This window comes from Leucoraja erinacea, chromosome 30, assembly GCF_028641065.1.
Source record: "Leucoraja erinacea ecotype New England chromosome 30, Leri_hhj_1, whole genome shotgun sequence".
Lineage (NCBI taxonomy): Eukaryota > Metazoa > Chordata > Chondrichthyes > Rajiformes > Rajidae > Leucoraja > Leucoraja erinaceus.
The window spans coordinates 8,297,247-8,316,932 of NC_073406.1; the positions used below are offsets into that span (position 1 = coordinate 8,297,247).

Here is a 19,686-nt window from a genome sequence, read left to right on the forward strand (position 1 = left end):
GCTGAGTTACTCCAGCACTTTTGATTTTGCAGCATCTGCAGTTCCTTCTTGAACAGTCTGAAGAAGGGTTTCAGCCCGAAACGTTGCCTATCTCCTTTGCTCCATAGATAGATGCTGCTGCACCCGCTGAGTTACTCCAGCACAATTTTTATTGTGTATTGTGTGTTCTTTATCATTGTACCGCTGCTGACAAATTCATTTCACTTGCACTTTATGTGCAATGTGACGAATAGAACTGATTGTATTGTATTGTACTTTACTTTTGATTTTGCAGCATCTGCAGTTCCTTCTTGAACAAAACGTCAGGAGCAAAGATCGCTCCGCTATAAGATCTTTGGTCAGGAGCACGTCGCGTACGTGTTACGCACGACGTCGGGTGCTGTGGAAACGGCAATGGCGGCGGACTGCACGAAAGTGGCCGCGGGCGTGTGGACGGCGCGCTCGGCGCGGGACGGCCTGGACAAAAGCATCACCCTGCCGCCCGACGAGATATTCCGCAACCTGGAGAACGCCAAGAGTTTCGCCATCGACATAGGTCAGGGGAGGCGGCTGGAGCGGTAGTGGGGAGAGGAGCAGAGGCCTGGGGATGGGGAGGGAGGTTGGGGGGGAGATGGAAGGACTGGGCCGCCAAGTGGACGCTCGGCCCACCGCGCTGCCCTCTGGGACTTGTCGTTCATACAGGTCCCGCCGCTGGTTTGATGACGATGTCCAGGGAGCTGGGGCAAACTACAACTCCCATAACGCACCGCTCACCTCTCAGCAATACATAAACAAGTGGAACTTGTGGATTAGTGCAAGCAGCCAGTGCAGAACACGTATGTGTTGGACTTTTTAATTACACATAGCAGTGTAGCACAGGAATTCGGCGTCTTTAACGAATAGGATGCCAATTTAATCCATTCTGATTGCACGTGATTCGTATCCCTCCGTTACCTACATTATCTACATTACCTGAAGAAAGGCCTCAACCGAAACGTCACCCACTCCTTCTCTCCAGAGATGCAGAGTTTCGCTGTTTGTGTCACTCGTCGCAGCCAACAATGGACTATTGTGGTCACCTTCTTTCTTTGGTCATCGTTGCTGCCTATAATTTGTCTTTCGTTCATTTGTTCATTTGTTCTATGTACCTTTCTCTCATTTCCTTCTCTCGTGACTGAGTCTGAAGAAGGGTCTTGACCCAAAACCTATCTATTCCTTTTCTCTAGAGATGCTGCCTGATCCACTGAGTCACTCCCAGCTTTTTGTGTCTATCTTCGGTATAAACCAGCATCTGCAGTTCCTTCCCACACATTTTTTATGCTAATGACTCCAGCCATTAGATTGCGTTGGAAAGAACTACAGATGCCAGTTTATACCGAAGATAGACACAAAAAGCTGGAGTAACTCGGGCATATCATGCAGCATCTCCAGAAAAAAATTGTTTATCTTTTGAAGCCCATGGAGTTAAGTCCTACAAGGTTTCTTGATGCCTTGGTTCTGTTGCACAGCCTCAATGTCAGGGACAGCAGCTTTCCTTTTGCTTCTGGAATTATACTTTGTTCTGCTTTTGGTCTAACTCATGATGAGATCTGGGGAAATCCTAACAGCAGAATCATGTGAGCAAATGCTACCAAATAACATAGTGGATTATATCTATATTTACAGTGCTGATATTTGAGAGTGTTTAGGTAGTAAGCCAAATTTGATTCCTCCTGTTCTTTATGGATGTGATTTACAATACCAGATAATAACTTAACAGTACAGCTTGACTTGAGATTAGCTCCAAAGTGCATATCTTTAGTTTTAGAACAAAGATGTTGTCTCCTACCATGTTCTTTGTTGTATCTGGTTATCAGTCATTTCTTAATGTCCAATGGAATAAATCAAATTAGTTTAAACCTGGTTTCCGTGAAGTTGGGGGTCTCCGCTGAGGTAGATCATCGACTTTGATTGCACGTAGTTGCATACTCCAGTCTGACGTAATTGTACCCTCACTATCTATCTTATGGGCCGTATGTCGGGTTGGTGTGACAGCTGCGCATTATAGAGGTATTTGACTTGTGTTGCCCTGTCTGAGCTACAGAATTAGCAGCATGTTCTTTGTTAACAGGTGGCTCTTTGACAAAGCTGGCCTACTACTCAACGGTGCAGCACAAGGTCGCCAAAGTGCGATCATTCGATCATTATGGCAGAGTAAGTATGTGAAGAGTCTACAAATCCACCTATTCCCTGGAGCCATTATCAGTCTAAAATTGTTATAGCTGTAATTGAGGGCCTGAACGTTTTATCTTTCCAGCCAAGTCGTCTTTTTTACTCCCTTGTCCTGCCCCATCGTTAACAAAAATATACTTTTACCTGTAATTCTGGTATTTCACCATGGGTATTTTGTTGTTAACTCCACAGTGTGTCTGGTGTCTTACTGAATGGTCAGGCTCTCAATTTTACAAAATATGTCGATGCTTGTGGTATATTTGGAAAGAAGGGAAGTAGGTAAATCGGCCCTCAAGTATGCTTATCTCCTAGATTAATTTAATGGCTGAATATGGTGAGAGGAATCTACTGATATTGTGATAGAGCTAGTGAAGGACACTATGATGGAGTCGAATTTAATGATCTCTGATGGAGAAGGAACATTTTTGAATCTAGGCAATAATTGGATGGTGGGATTAACATGCAAACATAGGAAATAGATGTAGGAGTAGGCCATTCAGCCCTTCGAGCCAGCACCGTCATTCAATATGATTATGGCTGAGCGTCCAAAATCAGTACCCCATTCCGACTTTTTCCCCATATCCCTTGATTCCCTTAGCCATAAGAGCTAAATCTAACTCCCTCTTGAAAACATCCAGCGAATTGGCCTCCACTGCCTTCTGTGGCAGAATTCCACAGACTCACAACTCCCTGGGTGAAACGTTTTTCCTCATCTCAGTCGTAAATAGCCTATCCCGTACTCCTAAATTGGGACCCCTGGTTCTCGTTTGTATTTAATCTAATTAATTTTGCAACAATAGCTTGCTACAGGATTGATGATCATGGAAAACACTGAAGATGTTTCAGTGTCCAGATGGACAAAGTGTCCGACGGCTGCAGCAATAGAGTTTGAGAATGGTCTGTACACTTGGACCCCTGTAGAAAGTGTACTTGTATCTTGAAGGGAATGAAGTCCTGGGCAACAAGATACTCATGAGCTGGTGGAATACATAAGCACAATAATTTTTAATAACTTCTCTGGTGATGGAACTTTCTGTTAATGAAACGATGAAAAGTTCCTAAAACTAATTGTTCCTGCACAAACTGAAAGAAGGTTCATGATTTAATCTGATTGGCTGATAAGCATAAACCATAATGTCTAAATAGTTATGAAAACTTTGATTGAAATTAATTTTTAATTGGGCCAAGCCTTCATGTGTCTTAATGTCTAAACTAAGAATATAATCTAGTTTAGTCCATCAAGTCTGGGCAACTTATGCTTTTGTTTCTTCCTATTTGAATTTTCTGTCGCTTAATATTTGGAGAGGTTTGTTTTTAATATTGTTCTCTTATGGATTCAATTATTTGAAGTCAGGACATGAAACCATGCTAATCAACTTATTTCAGAAGACTGATTACAAACTGCCTGAGGTTCCATTGGGGGCCAGTATATTGAATTTCTATGCTGTCAAATTTCACAGTGACATACCTCTCCAAAATAATTATCGGTGTTTGCATTCCATGTTTCAGATCGTGACCTTGTGTTTGTGTTTTTCCAAGGGTCATGATGACGAGCCATTGTATGAGATCTCAGTTCAGGAAGAGATCACTGCCAGACTTCATTTTGTTAAATTTGAAAATGCTTACATAGAAACGTGTTTGGACTTCATCAAAGCCCATCTGGTCAACACCGAGACCAAAGTAATTAAAGCTACGGGAGGTGGTGCTCACAAGTTCAAGAACCTGATTGAGAAGAAACTAGGACTGAAGTAAGTGAAAGCTTCAAAGTTAGTGATAATCATTGGTGACGATGATGAGGGGGGGGGGTGGGGGGGGTATGGGTGGGGGGGGGGGGGGGTGTGGGTGGGGGCGCAATGGGGGGGGGGGGAATGTGGAGTACAGAGGCAATAAATAAATGATGGGCCTTTGTCTCAAACATTGTGGAGGTTACTGTAAGTGATGAGGAATATTGTACTGCAGATGCTGGTGTATGTAATCAGAAAACTCCCCGAAACATTGTAAATTATGGGTGTGATAATAATTGGAATGCCTAATTAAACATGCCGGCTAACTTTTGGATGAACTAGGTCATTTATCCTGTGCATTAATCAGTGGTCTGAAGGACCAGTGTTTGTTTAACCATGGTCCTAACTTTAGCAACAGCATTAGCAAAAAATATGGCCTTGATGTTCCCATTGATTATTAATACTGAAAAATGAAGAGGCAGATTAGGAATCAGAAAGGTGGTGGGGTAAATCTGGGAGATGTCAGGTACAGTGAGCTGGGCATATATTGCAGCTGGTTAATACCTTCTGTGCTATGCTACAATACTCCTCTCATGTTGTTCACAGTGGCCAAGGTTTATATTGTGACCAAGTAAAGACACAAAGTGCTGGTGTAACTCAGCGGGTCAGGCAGCACCCCGGGAGAACATGGGCAGGTGAAGTTTCTGGTTGGGACCCATCTCGAGACTGATGCTGCCTGACCTACTGATTTGCTCCAGCACTTTGTGTATTTTTGTTTTTTAAACCAGCATCTGCAGCTCCTTGTTTCTGCTTTATTTTATGACCCTTCTCTTGTATCTGGTTGAACTGCCAGCTTTTTATTGTTAAATAAACATTGTTAACTATTGCTATGGAGGAAAATGCTGTTTTATGGAAATTGGGCATTTGGAGTCTAGTTTCATTTTTTTTAATATGCTGCTATTATGAATAAAACTGTAGGTTACTGAATAAATAATAGCCTTTTTATCGATGTCCTTGGATATAATGATCATACTGAAATTTTACTGCCTTCATTTTATACATCGAATAATTCAATCTTATGCTGTTTGAATAGTGATTGAACGCTATGTTCTTTTAACCTCCCTGTTTGACTAAATGTTGTTCTTTTGGGAGATGTTGTGTGGGAGACATAACAATATTGAATGTCACTGAAATAAGCAGTTCAGTGAAATGAAATGCCTTGTGCATATCTTTATTCCAATTATGTGTCTTAGCTGACAAAGTTTTGTTATTTCAGATTTAAAAGTTATAGATCAACTACTTTTGTGAGTGTTTTTTTTAATGCAACACCCTATTAATAAATCCCTACCAGTGTGAGTGAATTTCTCTGTCCTGGCAATTTCATTCAAAATCTTCAATTGTTTCTTCCTTCTGCTGTTATACCTCTGCAATCCTTAATAATATTTTGGTTAATTTTCCCATTGGAAACCAGCACCAATTGTCGCTAATGCTTTCAACGCTGGTGAATGATGAGAATAATTTGTACTGCTCCCTCGGTCAGACCAGGCCATACATGGTACTCCTGAATGTGGCGCAGTATGTGTTGTGTATTTAATATACACCTCACTGTTAGGAGAGTTGAAGTAAATACTGGTCAAAAGATAAAGGAATTAGTGAAAATTTTAAAGGCAGGAACGGTGTTTCAGGTAATGATAGATACATGCCATGTCGGTTGGAAATCACATATAATTTCTGTTGCATGATTTAGTCTGTTTTCAGGAGAATACAGGAGAACATGCTGTTCTGCTGTTGCTGTGCTCTTCATACACTGGAACTGAACAATTTCAGTCTTAATTCATTTTAACTTGATTCTCTTGTTAGAACAGAATTCAGGTTAGGTTCTTCATAGTTTATGCTTAATGTGAACAATTCATTTTATAATTTAATTCTGTTGCTTCAGTCAATATAGTGATTTTGTCACAGCTTTCTGACTGAGGCTTACCTTTCAATATCTTTGCAGAGTGGATAAGGAAGATGAAATGACTTGCTTAATCAAAGGTTGCAACTTTGTTCTGCGAAATATTCCACATGAGGCTTTTGTGTACGTGAAGCATGCAGAGCCTGAATTCCGATTTCAGACAACACACCCAGACATCTTTCCCTACCTGCTGGTCAACATTGGGTCAGGGGTATCTATAGTCCGGGTAAGTAGGACCTGTCTACCTTAGCCCTGTCAATGATCGACAATAATGCAGTGTGGCTGTGTTCTGCTTTGGCCGTTTTAGAAAATTGAGAGGATTGTGCCACTCGGTTATCTCTCAAAAGTAAGGGATATCTATAAATTCAGCTACACATTGTGTTTCAATGTCTTATTGCTATGTGTTGACTCCTTAGCTTTTCAAAGACAGCATACTGAATTGATCCAGAAGCTTGGTTACAATCTTTTAAAATTAATCCATTTGTCAAAGTACAGTTTTATTTGCAGCTTTGAAGTTATTTGTCCTAGCAATCAATTTTTCAAAGTATGCTGACTTGCATCATGAGTGCCAAGCTTAAAGTGAAGTGGGGTTTTACCTGATAGAATCGGAATGGGAAGCTAATATAGGTTGTCAGATGTTTTGATTGTACTTTTCACAGAACATCTGCTTGTGTAGTAGCTGGAACAGGTTGTCTTGTAAAGAAACTATGAACAGACTCGATTTGTATGGATTTGAAAAGGTGAGAGTGAAATGGATACATTCCTAAGTAGTCTTTGTAGGGTGGAGAGGATATTTCAGTTTGTGTGAGAATTGAAAGTTTAAAAGTAAGGCATTTGTTCTTTTAAGAAAATGAATCTTTGGAACCCTCTACCTTAAAGGGTGCTGGACTCAGCACCTTTTTTTAACCTGTTCATTGCCATCCTCGAGTATACTCGGGTCATGGCCAATAGTGGAAAAAAAAAACTTGGCAGTGACCAGGTTAAGGCGAAAGTTACCAGATAAGCAAGGAGTGATCAGTTACCAAGGGTAGACAGGAATACAAAGACGAGCCTACAGACCATCAAAGTACTGGAGGAACTCAGCAGGTCAGACGGCATTGGAGGAAGGAAATGGACGGACAACATTTTGGGTTGGGGCCCTTCAGACCGCCCGTTATCTACCTGACCCGACCCATGATGCCCGACCTGCTGAGTTCTTCCAGCACTTTGTTTTTGCTTGAGATTTCAGTACCTGCAATCCTTTGTGTCTCTGGTTACAACCAGACCAGCTGTAATGCTATGAAGCAGAAGAGCAGGATTGCCAGCCAAAGTGGCCTATTCCTGTACTTAATCTATATGTTTGAATATATGTTGATGTGTTTGAGAGAGTTGCTTGCACACAACTTCTCCTTGAAAATGGGGCATCATAAAATGCTAATTAACACATTTTCTCTTGTTGTGATTCCTCTTGTCCATCAGGTGGAATCTGAAGACCAATTTGAGCGAATAGGAGGAAGCTCAATAGGAGGTGGTACATTTTGGGGACTCGGAGCTTTGCTGACACAAACAAAGGTATTTATGGTTGTTCCATCTCTTGTTCTTATATGCCTAACCATAGCCAGAAGTGCAGGCTTGAAGCAGTCTTTGATTCTGTTTTAAAGTAGAGAACTTCTAGGATTGGCATGGCAGTCCTCTGCCCAAATGAGATTTAAACAAAATAAAATGGCATGCATTTATGGAGCATATTTCATAATTTCAAAACTTCCGAAGTATCGTACACTTTTGGATTGTAGCCAACCGTATTATAATGTGCAGTAGCTGATTTGGCCACAGCAAGTTTAATCGATGATATTGATTGAGGGAGAAATATTGGTTAGGCACAAAGGCAAACGTTCTTGCTTCTGTTTGAAAGTGCTATGGAATTTTAGATACATCGAAAAGGATGGATGGGGGGGCCTCGTTTATGTTACTCAAAAGGCAGCACCCCTAACAGTGCAGCAGGCCCTTCCAAATTGCTCATATGTGTGTCAATGTAGATATTGTGCATGTCTTTCTGAAGCAGTACCTGAGAACATGACCTTCTGCTTTGCCTCGCCCCTATTATTCTGGCTGACACCTTTAATCAGTTTTAAGAGTTCTTCCACAACAATGATAAGAATGGCAGGTGCATCATTCTGTTGAAGATTTCAGTTAAAATGCTGCCTTGTTCCCCAAAATACTTGCTCAGAGAAATTGTGCGCTCTTTCGTGTGTTATTCTTCGTGAAAGTATATTATCGTTGTGCTCCATTAACTAAATTAATAAAATAATTAGCCACAATTCTGCATTTTCAATTAAAAACGATTTCCTGAAGTTTGCTTTTCTGCATCCATCAGTCAAGATTGACTATTGACATTCATTTTTTTCTTTCCAGCGTTTTGATGAATTGTTACAACTTGCATCAAGAGGGCAGCATACTAATGTAGACATGTTAGTTCGTGACATTTACGGAGGGGCATATGAATCCTTTGGCTTGACTGGGGACCTTATTGCTAGTAGCTTTGGAAAATCTGCAACTACAGATAAAGGTAGGTGCGCCGGTAGATATTTGGCCGTTGGCTTGTTGTTTGAGGCAAGGTGGCCACAATGACACAAAGTCTAATTTCACTCATTTCACCTCCATCTTTTCATTTCTGTTTTTGAATTTTTCACTGTAAAATTGTGGACCGCACAATTTAATGTGGTATAACTGAAGTTTACCACTTGGTGTATGATGAATAGAATCAGATGTTCATCTGCATTCTTTTCCTCTGTAATAGTTATTAAGAAAGGTGATGTTTGAGATTTGTGTTGCTTTGCAAAAAACATTAATATCTCATCCATGTGTAACCCCTGTTTACTTCCCCTAACCTTATACAGCATTCAATCTGTGTTGTTTTTCTGTACGCAGAATTCACTAAAGAGGACATGGCCAAAAGTTTACTTCACATGATCAGCAATGACATCGGCCAACTGGCTTGCCTGTATGCCAAACTGCATAACCTTAGCAGAGTTTACTTTGGTGGTTTTTTTATCCGAGGACATCCTGTTACCATGCACACAATTACCTACAGTATCAACTACTTCACAAAGGTACCAATTGTGGCGAATGTTGTGGGTGAAGGCGGGTGGCAATGGTTGGGAAGTGGGGACCATGCGAGTTGCTTGTTCCAATTAATCTCAACAGTCATTCAGCTAAATTGTTTAACAGTTAACTTCTCCCATCAATTCAACCTTATTAATTTCTTTACAAATGTGAAATTCAGTGGAATTACACATTTATTGTTGTTTATTGCTGGTTTTATCTTATTTGGTGGTTAGGGTGAAGTCCAGGCACTCTTTCTGAGACATGAAGGATATCTTGGTGCCATCGGCGCCTTCCTGAAGGGAGCAGAAGAGGACAGTAAGCACTTATTTCAATGTAATTCAGTTATGGTTAATATTTGGAAGATTATTTTTCACATTTGATTCTGATCTGTCTCTCATTTAGATCACTTCCAATCTGTATCTTAATGTTATAGATTCAAAGTGAAAAATTACCTGAAACATCGGTCGTCTACTTAGCATTTTTTCTTAGAAACTTAGAAATCGCAGCAATTCTGGGAGCAAGGACTCCAAATTTTCCATGATCCTTAATGTGAAGAAGTGTTTCCTGATAACTCCACTGAGTGGACTAGCTCTGATTTAGTTATGACTCTTCACCAACGGTAACAGTATCTCTACATCAATGCACATGAACCCCTGTGTTCATCTTCGATTCTCTGTGCTCTTAATTCTTATTTAAAGAATGTACAGTATCATAATGCAGGCTATCTTCAGAATGTAAAGTCGATCAACTTGATTCATTTGAGTAGAATACTTGCAACTTGTCCAAATTATGGCATTCATGGTAATTGCTCTCCATGGTAGAATTTGTGTAGAGTTACTGGGTGTGCATTGATTTTTGGTAAATCTATTTCATTTTAGTAATGTGTAAATTTTCACTGCTATCAAAACTGTAACCCTTCCATGGCCATCTCATCTTATTACTTTTTACCCTATCTTTTACCTTTCAGATCCTAATCAGTATAGTTGGGGGGAGAACTATGCTGGCAGTTCAGGTTTAATGAGCAGTTCTCCTGAAGTACATCCAATGCAGCGGACACGGAGTGGAACGGTATGCCTCTCTAATGCGAATTGTGTTTTGTTATTGCACCAAAAGTTGTATAAAATCTGTTTTATTGAAACTGTTGACAGCAGTCAATACAGTGGGCAACATACTCCTGCATTCATCTGTAAATCTTCTCTTAGAATAGTGAGTAGCAAGCAGGCTTGTAGATACCAAGGAGTTGTTGAACATACATTTTTGTCTAAGATGGCACAGATTATATTTAGGTGTTTTCAAATGTCATGTAATGTAATTTGTTCCAAATGATTTGCTAAAAAGTCCTTAATTATGCTTAATGTGGTTTTGCAGATTAATATGTGCTATTTGTTGATCAATACATGTGGCCATCAGTGCAGGATTGAGCCTCAGGTTGACAATGGCAAAGTTTTGTAACGGTGTCCTCCACAGTAGGGGCTACATTTGAAATGATAACGCAGTCTGGAAATAAAAAGCTTTTTATTGAGTTAATTTACGCACTGGGTCTCTTGTGTAAAAAGAAGTGATGCTTTCATTTAATGAAAGGTATGGATAAAGACCTTTGCTTGAAATCGCCATACATAATTTTTGCACTTTTGATAGCCATCTGAGAGGATTTCCAAACAGGCCCATGGTCGTAATTATTTTGGGGTTTTGTTTACATCATTTTTATAAATTGCAGTTTTATTGATGCACCAATGTAAATGTGTATAGGGGGATTGTGAGTTTAGACAGTACTTTTTGTAGACGTTTTCTGGGTATCTTTGTCGCGTCACTGGACTGATACCAGTGCTGCCAGGTGGAGATTTGCAAAAGCAGAATCTTTACTACCTCATACTGAAGGAAATATTTGGTTACTTCATGCAAAAGGATGAATTACAAGGATAATTGTTAACACAAAGGTGTTATTTCAAATGTCTCAGACTGTATCATACATTGTTTATACTGTATCATACATTATTTTTTTGTATTTTTGCATTAAATTACACTACAACTAGCTACTAATTTAAGATTTATTAGCTCATTTCCAATCCAAAGCAAGTAGAATTTCAGCTGTCAGTTTAAGAATTCTTCGGCAGAGCCAGCCTGCATAATGTAGCCATAATCTGTTTAAGGCTTGACATTTTTTTTTAAATCCACCCTCTTGTATCCACCCTATAATCTCCCTATTATCTACCTATAAGTCTGGATAGGATTTCTGGAGAGTTGGTGAAAGACATCCACCTGTTGCTTGTTGGGGTATGCAGGGTATATGGTTTAGTTATCTCTCTCATTTTGCACATTTACAGTGCCCTCCATAATGTTTGGGACAAAGACCCGCCATTTATTTATTTGCCTCTGTGCTCCACAATTTGACATTTGTAATGGAAAAAAATCACATGTGGTTAAAGTACACATTGTCAGATTTTATTAAATTACATTTTTATACATTTTGGTTTCACCATGTGAAATTACTGCGGTGTGTATACATAGTCCCCTGCATTTCAGGGCAACATAATGTTTGGGACACATGGCTTCACAGGCGTTTGTAATTGCTCAGATGGGTTTAATTGCCTTCTTAATGCAATAAGAGAGCTCTCAGCACCTAGTCTTTCCATCAGTCTTTCCATCACATTTGGAAACTTTTATTGCTGTTTATCAACATGAGGACCAAAGTTGTGCCAATGAAAGTCAAATAAGCCATTATGAGACTGAGAAACAAGAATAAAACTGTTAGAGACATCAGCCAAACCTTAGTCTTACCAAAATCAACTGTTTGGAACATCAATAAGAAGAAAGAGAACACTGGTGAGCTTACTAATCGCAAAGGGACTGGCAGGCCAAGGAAGATCTCCACAGCTGATGACAGAAGAATTATCTCTATGATAAAGAAAAATCCCCAAACACTGTCCAACAGATCAGAAACACTCTTCAGGAGTCAGGTGTGGATTTGTCAATGACCACTGTCCACAGTAGACTTCATGAACAGAAATACAGAGGCTACACTGCAAGATGAAAACCACTAGTTAGCTGCAGAATTAGGATTGCCAGGTTCCAGTTTGCCAAGAAGTACTCAAAAGAGCACCACAGTTCTGGAAAAAAGTATTGTGGACAGATGAGATGAAGATTAATGGCAAGTGATTTAACCGAGTGATGGCAAGAGCAAAGCATAGAGGAGAGAAGGAACTGCCCAAGATCCAAAGTATACCACGCATCTGTGAAACACAGTGGTGGGGGTGTTATAGCCTGGGAATGTATGGCTGCTGAAGGTACTGGCTCACTTATCTTCATTGATGACACACCTGCTGATGGTAATAGCATAATTAATTCTGAAGTGTATGGACACATCCTATCTGCTCAAGTCCAAACAAATCACTCAAAACTCATTGGCCGGCGGTTCATTCTACAGTCAGACAATGATCCCAAACATACTGCTAAAGCAACAAAGGAATTTTTCAAAGCTAAAAAAGGGTAAATTATTGAGTGGTCAAGTCAATCAACCAATCTGAACCCAATTGAGCATGCCTTTTATATGCTGAAGAGAAAACTAGCCCCCAAAACAAGCATAAGCTAAAGATGGCTGCGAATACAAGCCTGGCAGAGAGCATCACCAGAGAAGACACCCAGCAACTGATGATGTCCATGAATCACACACTTCAAGCAGCCATTGCATACAAAGATATGCAACAAAATACTAAACATGACTACTTTCATTTACATGACATTGCTGTGTCCCAATCATTATGGTGCCCTGAAAGGGGAGGGGTGGGGGGAGACTATGTATAAACACTGCTGCAATTTTTACATGGTGAAACCAAAATGTATACAAATGGCCTTTATTAAAATCTGACAATGTGCACTTTAACCACATGTGACTTTTTTTTCTATTACAAATCTCAAATTGTGGATACAGAGGCAAATGAATAAATGATGGGTCTTTGTCCCAAACATTATAGAGGGCACTGTACATTCTAACGTGCATCTTTCACTCCTTTCTGGTCTCTTCCATGTTCTGATAATCCTCCTGCAGTTTTCAGTAAGTGATCCTCTTTATTTTGCACTCCCCCAGCTTTGCTTGATTGTCTTAGCTCCCCTGTGTAACTCTTATCCCTTTAGAGAAGGAGTGAAAAATAGTAATCAGCAGTTTAATGGACAATCAGCATTGAAGGTGAATAGGTTGATTAGCCATGTCTTTAGCTGCAGTCATAATTTGTCTCTGCTGTGTTGTGAGGAGTCTATTATTGTTGATTACAGCTACTGTTTGCATATTCCTTAGAGGGAATTGCTGGATGGCATGCTCAATTTACTAATCTGTGCTTGGTCACACTTGAAATGCAATACTGGCACTTTATAAGCCCATCTGTTTTATTTCCTTGCATGTCCCACGGTCTTTCCAAAGTTGTCAATTGAAAATATACTAAATCCACCTGCGAATGGATAGTTAGATTGAAAGCAGTACATTGTGTGCATTGGTGATAGATTGTAAGGATTCAAAGGGTTTTCAACCTTTATGCAGTTTAAATGCCTCCAGTAGCTGACTGCTAAATTGGACATGTATCTGTGCTATTGATTAGCTTTAATTTTAATTACATAATCAAACTGTACACTGATGAAGCAGATTCAGCCATTTTAAAGAGTTATCCACCGAGCCCCACTCCCTTGTATTTTCCCCATTGGCCAGTAGATTTTTACATTGCTTCTAAGTGAGCATCACCCTTTCAGGAATGTTTGCATTCTCCTTTCAGGGTCAGAACAACTTGTGTAAATGTTTGTCTGTGGCATTTAGTTTTCCAATCTTTCAGCATAGAAACTGATTCAGAGTGGCTCCCTTAACTTTTCTCTTTACAAGGAGATCGTCTAAAGTTTCTCTTGACTGACATATAGTCCCTCCTAGATGTAATTCCCAAACATTTCCTCTGCATTCTCTGAGGATTTGGGTGCCAGGGACCTAGTGCGAATCCCTGCTCACCACTGGGTTTCCTCCAGCAATGAACTGACCCTTGGCTTGGTGCAAGTTTCTGGTGATGATGATATTTGGTAACCAGGAGTAAGCAGTGAGGCCACCTGCTGCTAGGTTGTAGAGTTCAAGGCTGCAGGCTGGCTAGCATGGTGAGTGTGAGCCAATGGTGATGACAAGGGTAAGCCCTAAGACGGGGGTCGGCAACCTGCGGCCCACGGGCCAGAACCGGCCCGTAACCCAAAATCATCCGGCCCGCAGGCGCGTATTTTTTCATTTCGTTTTCGCGACCTGGGTACTGCAGCCAGTCCCGGGGATGCGAGCTGATCTGGGAACTGCAGCTCGTCCCTGGGCGCTACCGCCAGTCCCGGGGCAGGCGAGGGACCTGGAAACTGCAGAAAACTAATTGAAAAACATGTGAAAACTAAAGCGAAAAGCAACACCAAGTGTCACATTATGGCGATAGATGTGGCCTGCCATCCACTCACAGACATGGGTCCTGGCCCCTATGCAGAACAAGGTTGCCAACCCCTGCCCTAAGCCCTACACGTCCAAACTCAGTGACGATGTCACATGCTCTGGCTTGCCCTAGCATGCACTCTGCTGGAGGCTCTGGTTTGCTGCAGGCTCCCTGCCCCACCGTCTATCAGTAACGCATCTTTCCAATATATTGCCACATTGACCTCTTTCAACGCTGATTCCCGTACTGCTTGTTCCTAGTAGCACATTGTGTGCTAAGTGAGGTGCTGGTGGCATAGCTTTTATCTATGTTTTTTCTACATTATGACCAGTTTTTGGCTTTTATAGAACTAGAAGTAGAATTAATTCTGTTTTCCTGCTTTTTGTGGCTACAATGCTTTTGAAGCCTTCTAGCTTATTTTTAGCTCATTATTATTATTGTCGGTGTGAAATGGAAGCGCTAATTATTGTCGACACAAAAATAATCAGATAGAATCTTTGTGCGTATGACCATACATTCAGAATTTTGAGCGCGCATACATGCCAAGTGGGAATTTAAAAGTAAATGTTTCTTTGGACAGTAAATTCAAGGTTTGGTTCATTGGCAGTTTGACATGTTGGAGATGGATCGTCTGGATCGGCAGCTGGTGAATCTTCCCCTCCTACACGATGCATCATCGTACGTCCCAGATACCGTTGACCTCACTGAAGATGCCATGGCAAGGGAATATTGGCTGAGCTGCTTCGAAGATGCTTTAGATGGTGTAAGTTACATATACGTAGAATTGCTTACAATCTATATTGCCAGAACAGGCATTTCGATGCAACTGGTCTCTGCTGGCCTCTTTTTTTCCCTTGTGTGGTTATCAAATCTCCTCCTAAATACAATTGTGATATTCTCCATGGCCTTGGAAGTTGCTGCTGCTGTGATAGAAACACGCTACTTCATCTTCCTAGGATGAAGCAGATAATATTGAAGGGTATTAACCTGAAATGTCACTTATTCCAATTTGCCAGAGATGCTGTCTGACCCGCTGAGTTACTCCAGCTTTTTGTGTCTATGTTTGGTTTAAACCAGCATCTGCAGTTCCTTCCTATACAATATTCTTTGCAAGTTTTATTTGGCAATTATGTCTCTTTCTCTCTCTCCCCCCCACCCTTTTCCAACTGCTGGCCATTGAAGGTGTGACATCTTCTCAATATCTTGTTCAACTGAACATTCACTGTGAGCAAGTAGAGAAAATCATCCAATCTGGCAGTTCCATGAAAGTAGACTGAATCTCTATTAAGTTGCACACCTAGCTTTTCCATGAATATTTCCTGAGTAATGATCAGATAAGGAAAGCCCAGCTTTTGTCTTTTCTTCTTTAACAAAGCTAAAAGTGCAAATTCTCAGTAATGGCACTGACTAAGATCAGACGAATCTGGAATTGAACAAGATGTATGTTTTATGGTACTTTTTATTCCCTAAACCAGGAGAAATTCAATTTACAGATTTTAAGCCCAATAATCAGTCTGAATACGTAGCTTAGTATTGACGAACATTTCTCTGCGTTGCACTTTCACCTCTGACATTCAGCACTGAATTAATGCTGCACAATTTTTACTGTGCTAACCTCTCCGCCCAGTTTGCTCTAAGTTGCACATCCAGGAGCTCTGGACTGTGCTGGAAATTTGGTCACATCTCAGCAACATTGGTTTACCATGTAACAGACAAGAGGATGGAGGCACATTCCCCATCTCTGAGAATTGTTGTATGGCTTAGTCACCTTAGGCAGGGCACTTTGAGAATGTCCATAAAAAGACGGAGAATTTAACCAGTTCTGTATGCCATACTTAAGTGTAAAGGCTCTGAGTGCATGGAAAGGATTTCTTAAAATTATTCAAAACATAGAGACTTCAATTTTCTGGATAGAATTAGGTTCTCCGTGAACTAGAGGGGACTTGTTCTATTTAGAATCCTGAACAATAGAGAAAAACTGTTCCCATTGATGGAAATTATCAATTTTTCCCACTAATCAAATTTTCCCTTGCTATCGGATGTTATTCCTATTAATACACCACACTTTTAATTCACTTTTTAAAATATTACACATAATGTGATAGGTTTTCAGTGAGCCCAGTGAGTTCCAGTGGAGCACGGCAAGTAGTGCCCCAGCAAGTCTCAGGGCAGCACAGTAAGCAAAGCTCCAGCAAGTTTGAAGGGAGTTTTATTTTCCATCAAATAGATGGCCACCTGCCCCTTGTGTGGGAAATGAGGCTTTTGTGAGTTTAAAAGGAGTGCAGGAAATGGTATCTGGTGGAACTGGGAAATGGGGGCACTGGTGACTAAAAAGGGCGCAATCGAAACTGGGTCCCAGTGCGTTTCACAGGAGCATGGGAAGTGGAGCCCTGGTTAGTTTAAAGAGAATATAAGAAACTGCTCCATTAAGTCTCACCCTGCCATACCCCTCTTGTTACTGGTGTGCAAAAGAAAACAGAGCTAAAAGAATTGAGATCTTTCCTCCCTCAGATCTGGAATGAAAGCATGTGATTCTTGATCTCGAGGTGCTGGTGATGAAGATGCAGCAGCTGCCACGAGACATTGTGGAAGCTGAGCTTTGAGATAATGTTTTTTTAACTGGCAAAAAAAGGGCATTCTTGGCAGAACTCCACAGACTGCCCTACTCTTAGAAAAATTATATACAAGCCTCTTATTTGCTGCTAAGAATGCCTGTCCCCCCCCCCGAGTACAGCAAACATTCTATCAAACTTCTTGCTTCAATGGACAACAGGTGCAGGAGTAGGCCATTGGGCTCTTCGAGCCAGCACCGCCATTCAATATGATCATGGCTGATTATCCCCAATCAGTACCCCGTTCCTGCCTTCTCCCCATATCCCCTGACTCTGCTATTTTTAAGAGCCCGATCTAGCTCTCTCTTGAAAGCATCATGGGAATACATTCTCATATAGGACATAACACAGTTGTCACTTTGCATTTAGAAATGCTACCTGTTGGTTGCACTTCAATATGACTTGGTATGCTATTGCACTTCAATATGACTTGGTATGCTATTATCTGAGATTTGTAAAACAGTATTATGGAGCTTAAATACACAAAACAGGAGCTCAGCTAGCTGTCTATCTGTATTCTGCATTTATATGTGTCTCGAGGTGCTTCGTAGTTATGTGATCATGATAAAATGTAAAACTGAGTCAAAGAAATGGTGCATGACAATGATTGATTGAATAGTTAGGTTTTAATGAGATTCTTAAACGAGAAAATTCAAGAGCTTGGGGCTGAGGTAGCGGAAGGCACTGCTATTCAGTGGTGGAGACAAAGAAACTGAGGATACAGCTGGTATTGAGAAGATAAGTCCTCGGGTGGGAGCTGTGTTTGGGTGGTGTATAAATCTTACACCCGAGCTCATCTCTGATTGGGAATGCATGACGGGCTAGAGCAAGAGGAAGAAAGTTTTTAAATGGTCAGGAAAGTATTGGGAAGAATTGAGCCTGCTGATGATGGATGACAGTACAATTGTGGTTGTAGGTTGGAGATAATTATGAGCTTGGAACCGTGTCACCAGATGTTTGTGTGATAACCTGTGTGATCAATACTACAATGTGTTCATAGCACTGAGGAGAGTCAGAATATGAATGGCTCCTCACCGCCCCTTAGTGGTTAAGGAGGGAATTGTGGAAGTTGTGTGGTTCCCTGGGTGGAATATGAGCTGATTGGCTACCCTGCCTCAGGCAAGAGTATGATATCCTGACAATGAATCTGCATTATGGAACGAGTTATGTTCACTTTTTTTTCAGTTCTAAATTGTCCCCAACCAACACTTTCAAAATCAAATTTTAATGGTCTTTGATGTCTATTGCTCTGGAATAGTTGCCGGCAAGGCTGGCCTTTATTAGAACCGTGTGAGAAGTAATTAGTTGGTTGTGAAATGCTTTGAGTTGCTCTGAGGAAATGCTAAAGAACAACGTCAATGCAAGTTCCTCATCACGGTTCCTGCTTGTTGTTCTTTAAAACTGCAGAAAATTCAGCCAAGATTGGTCGATGCAATATGAACCTGTTTCATTTCCTTTGTTTCAGGTAGTAAAGCGGGCAGTCGTCAGTCAGCCACAGTCACTGGATGCCCCAGAGCGAGCAGAGAAATTTCGCCAGAAATATAGGCACAAACTTCAGACATTGAGGCATCAACCATTGTGAGTTTTGACTTTTTTTTAAAATAGATCGCGATTACATGTAGATTGATCCACAAAACACCCAATCCCAATGTGTTGATCACTTCAAATATTGAATATGATGAGATTGTGAATATAAATATTTAATTGATTAAATTCTAATGTTTGGTTTGTTATAAATCAAAGTTGAACTGCAGCTCCCTCACCAGGAATAGCCGAGGCAAATAGCAATGGTATTAAGATAGAATGCAGCTAGGATGGGATGACCTGGGATGGGGGTGCATAAATGCTAGCTGAACTCAGTAGCTCATTTCAGTGCTGCCTGGTCTGTGTAATTGTATGGACATGTCACATAACCTTGCAGGTGTAATACTCATTGATGCAAGTGCTTCTGATACTGATCACAGTTCTGGTTGCCACGGGACTGTAAGGTGATAGGGGGATTGGGTGTTGGGGGATACATTGGGAATGTTGTTATTGGAAAAGAAAAGGTTGAGAAGTTAATGATTGCTGTTCTTAGGATTCTAAAGGGACTAATGCATCTTGTCCAGAACAGTAGCACCAGACGAGACAGCCTGCAATTTAAGGAGGTAAATTCAAAACTAATTTGCAGACACATTATATTATTGAGAGTAGTAGTAATGATATGGGCTAGGTACTCCAAGAAGACAGTGGAAGCAGTTTAACACAGATTCATTAGGGGGAAATATTTTTGGAATCTGTTGCACGTTATTTGAGAGTGATATAGTTTATTGTAGCGTGGCTGAAAGGAAGAGAGCAGTTTGGATTTGTCGATTTAAAACATGTCCAGTACTGGTCTCCTGCCTGGATTTATTGTAAAGTAATTGATTGGGATTGCTGTTGTGAGTACATAAAACCTTGTATTATTGTGTGACCAGCAAGCTTGTAGAAGGTGAATTCAAAGATCCATGGCCATTGTGGCAGGTTTTATGAAAAAGGTTTGGTATTTCACAAATATAAAGTATACAGTTGCCAAAGAGGCGGAGAGATACTTGAACAAAAATGCTTGACTTGGGAAATCCGTAATGGTGAATTTATAGTTAAAAATAAATAATTAAAAAAAAAAATACCCAGACTTGTATATATCAGTTTTATTTCCATCCTCCCTA

The 19,686-nt window shown here is 40.6% G+C and overlaps 1 protein-coding gene across 4 annotated transcripts in view; it reads left to right on the forward strand.

Moving 5' to 3' along the window:
• The first annotated feature begins 351 nt into the window (after window positions 1-351).
• pank4 (pantothenate kinase 4 (inactive)) overlaps window positions 352-19,686 on the forward strand; it is a 33,004-nt gene continuing 13,669 nt past the window's right edge. For 3 of the 4 annotated variants that reach the window (XR_008725871.1, XM_055659362.1, XM_055659364.1), the window contains exons 1-11: window positions 352-535; window positions 2,090-2,172; window positions 3,730-3,938; window positions 5,914-6,097; window positions 7,330-7,422; window positions 8,263-8,416; window positions 8,779-8,960; window positions 9,189-9,288; window positions 9,923-10,023; window positions 14,995-15,150; window positions 18,465-18,577. Coding sequence is in view for 3 of the 4 variants with exons in the window: in XM_055659362.1 (XP_055515337.1) it covers window positions 394-535; window positions 2,090-2,172; window positions 3,730-3,938; window positions 5,914-6,097; window positions 7,330-7,422; window positions 8,263-8,416; window positions 8,779-8,960; window positions 9,189-9,288; window positions 9,923-10,023; window positions 14,995-15,150; window positions 18,465-18,577 (1,517 nt within the window). In the remaining variant the exon portion in view is untranslated. The remainder of the gene's footprint in view (window positions 536-2,089; window positions 2,173-3,729; window positions 3,939-5,913; window positions 6,098-7,329; window positions 7,423-8,262; window positions 8,417-8,778; window positions 8,961-9,188; window positions 9,289-9,922; window positions 10,024-14,994; window positions 15,151-18,464; window positions 18,578-19,686) is intronic. The other variant, XM_055659363.1, reaches the window with a different exon arrangement.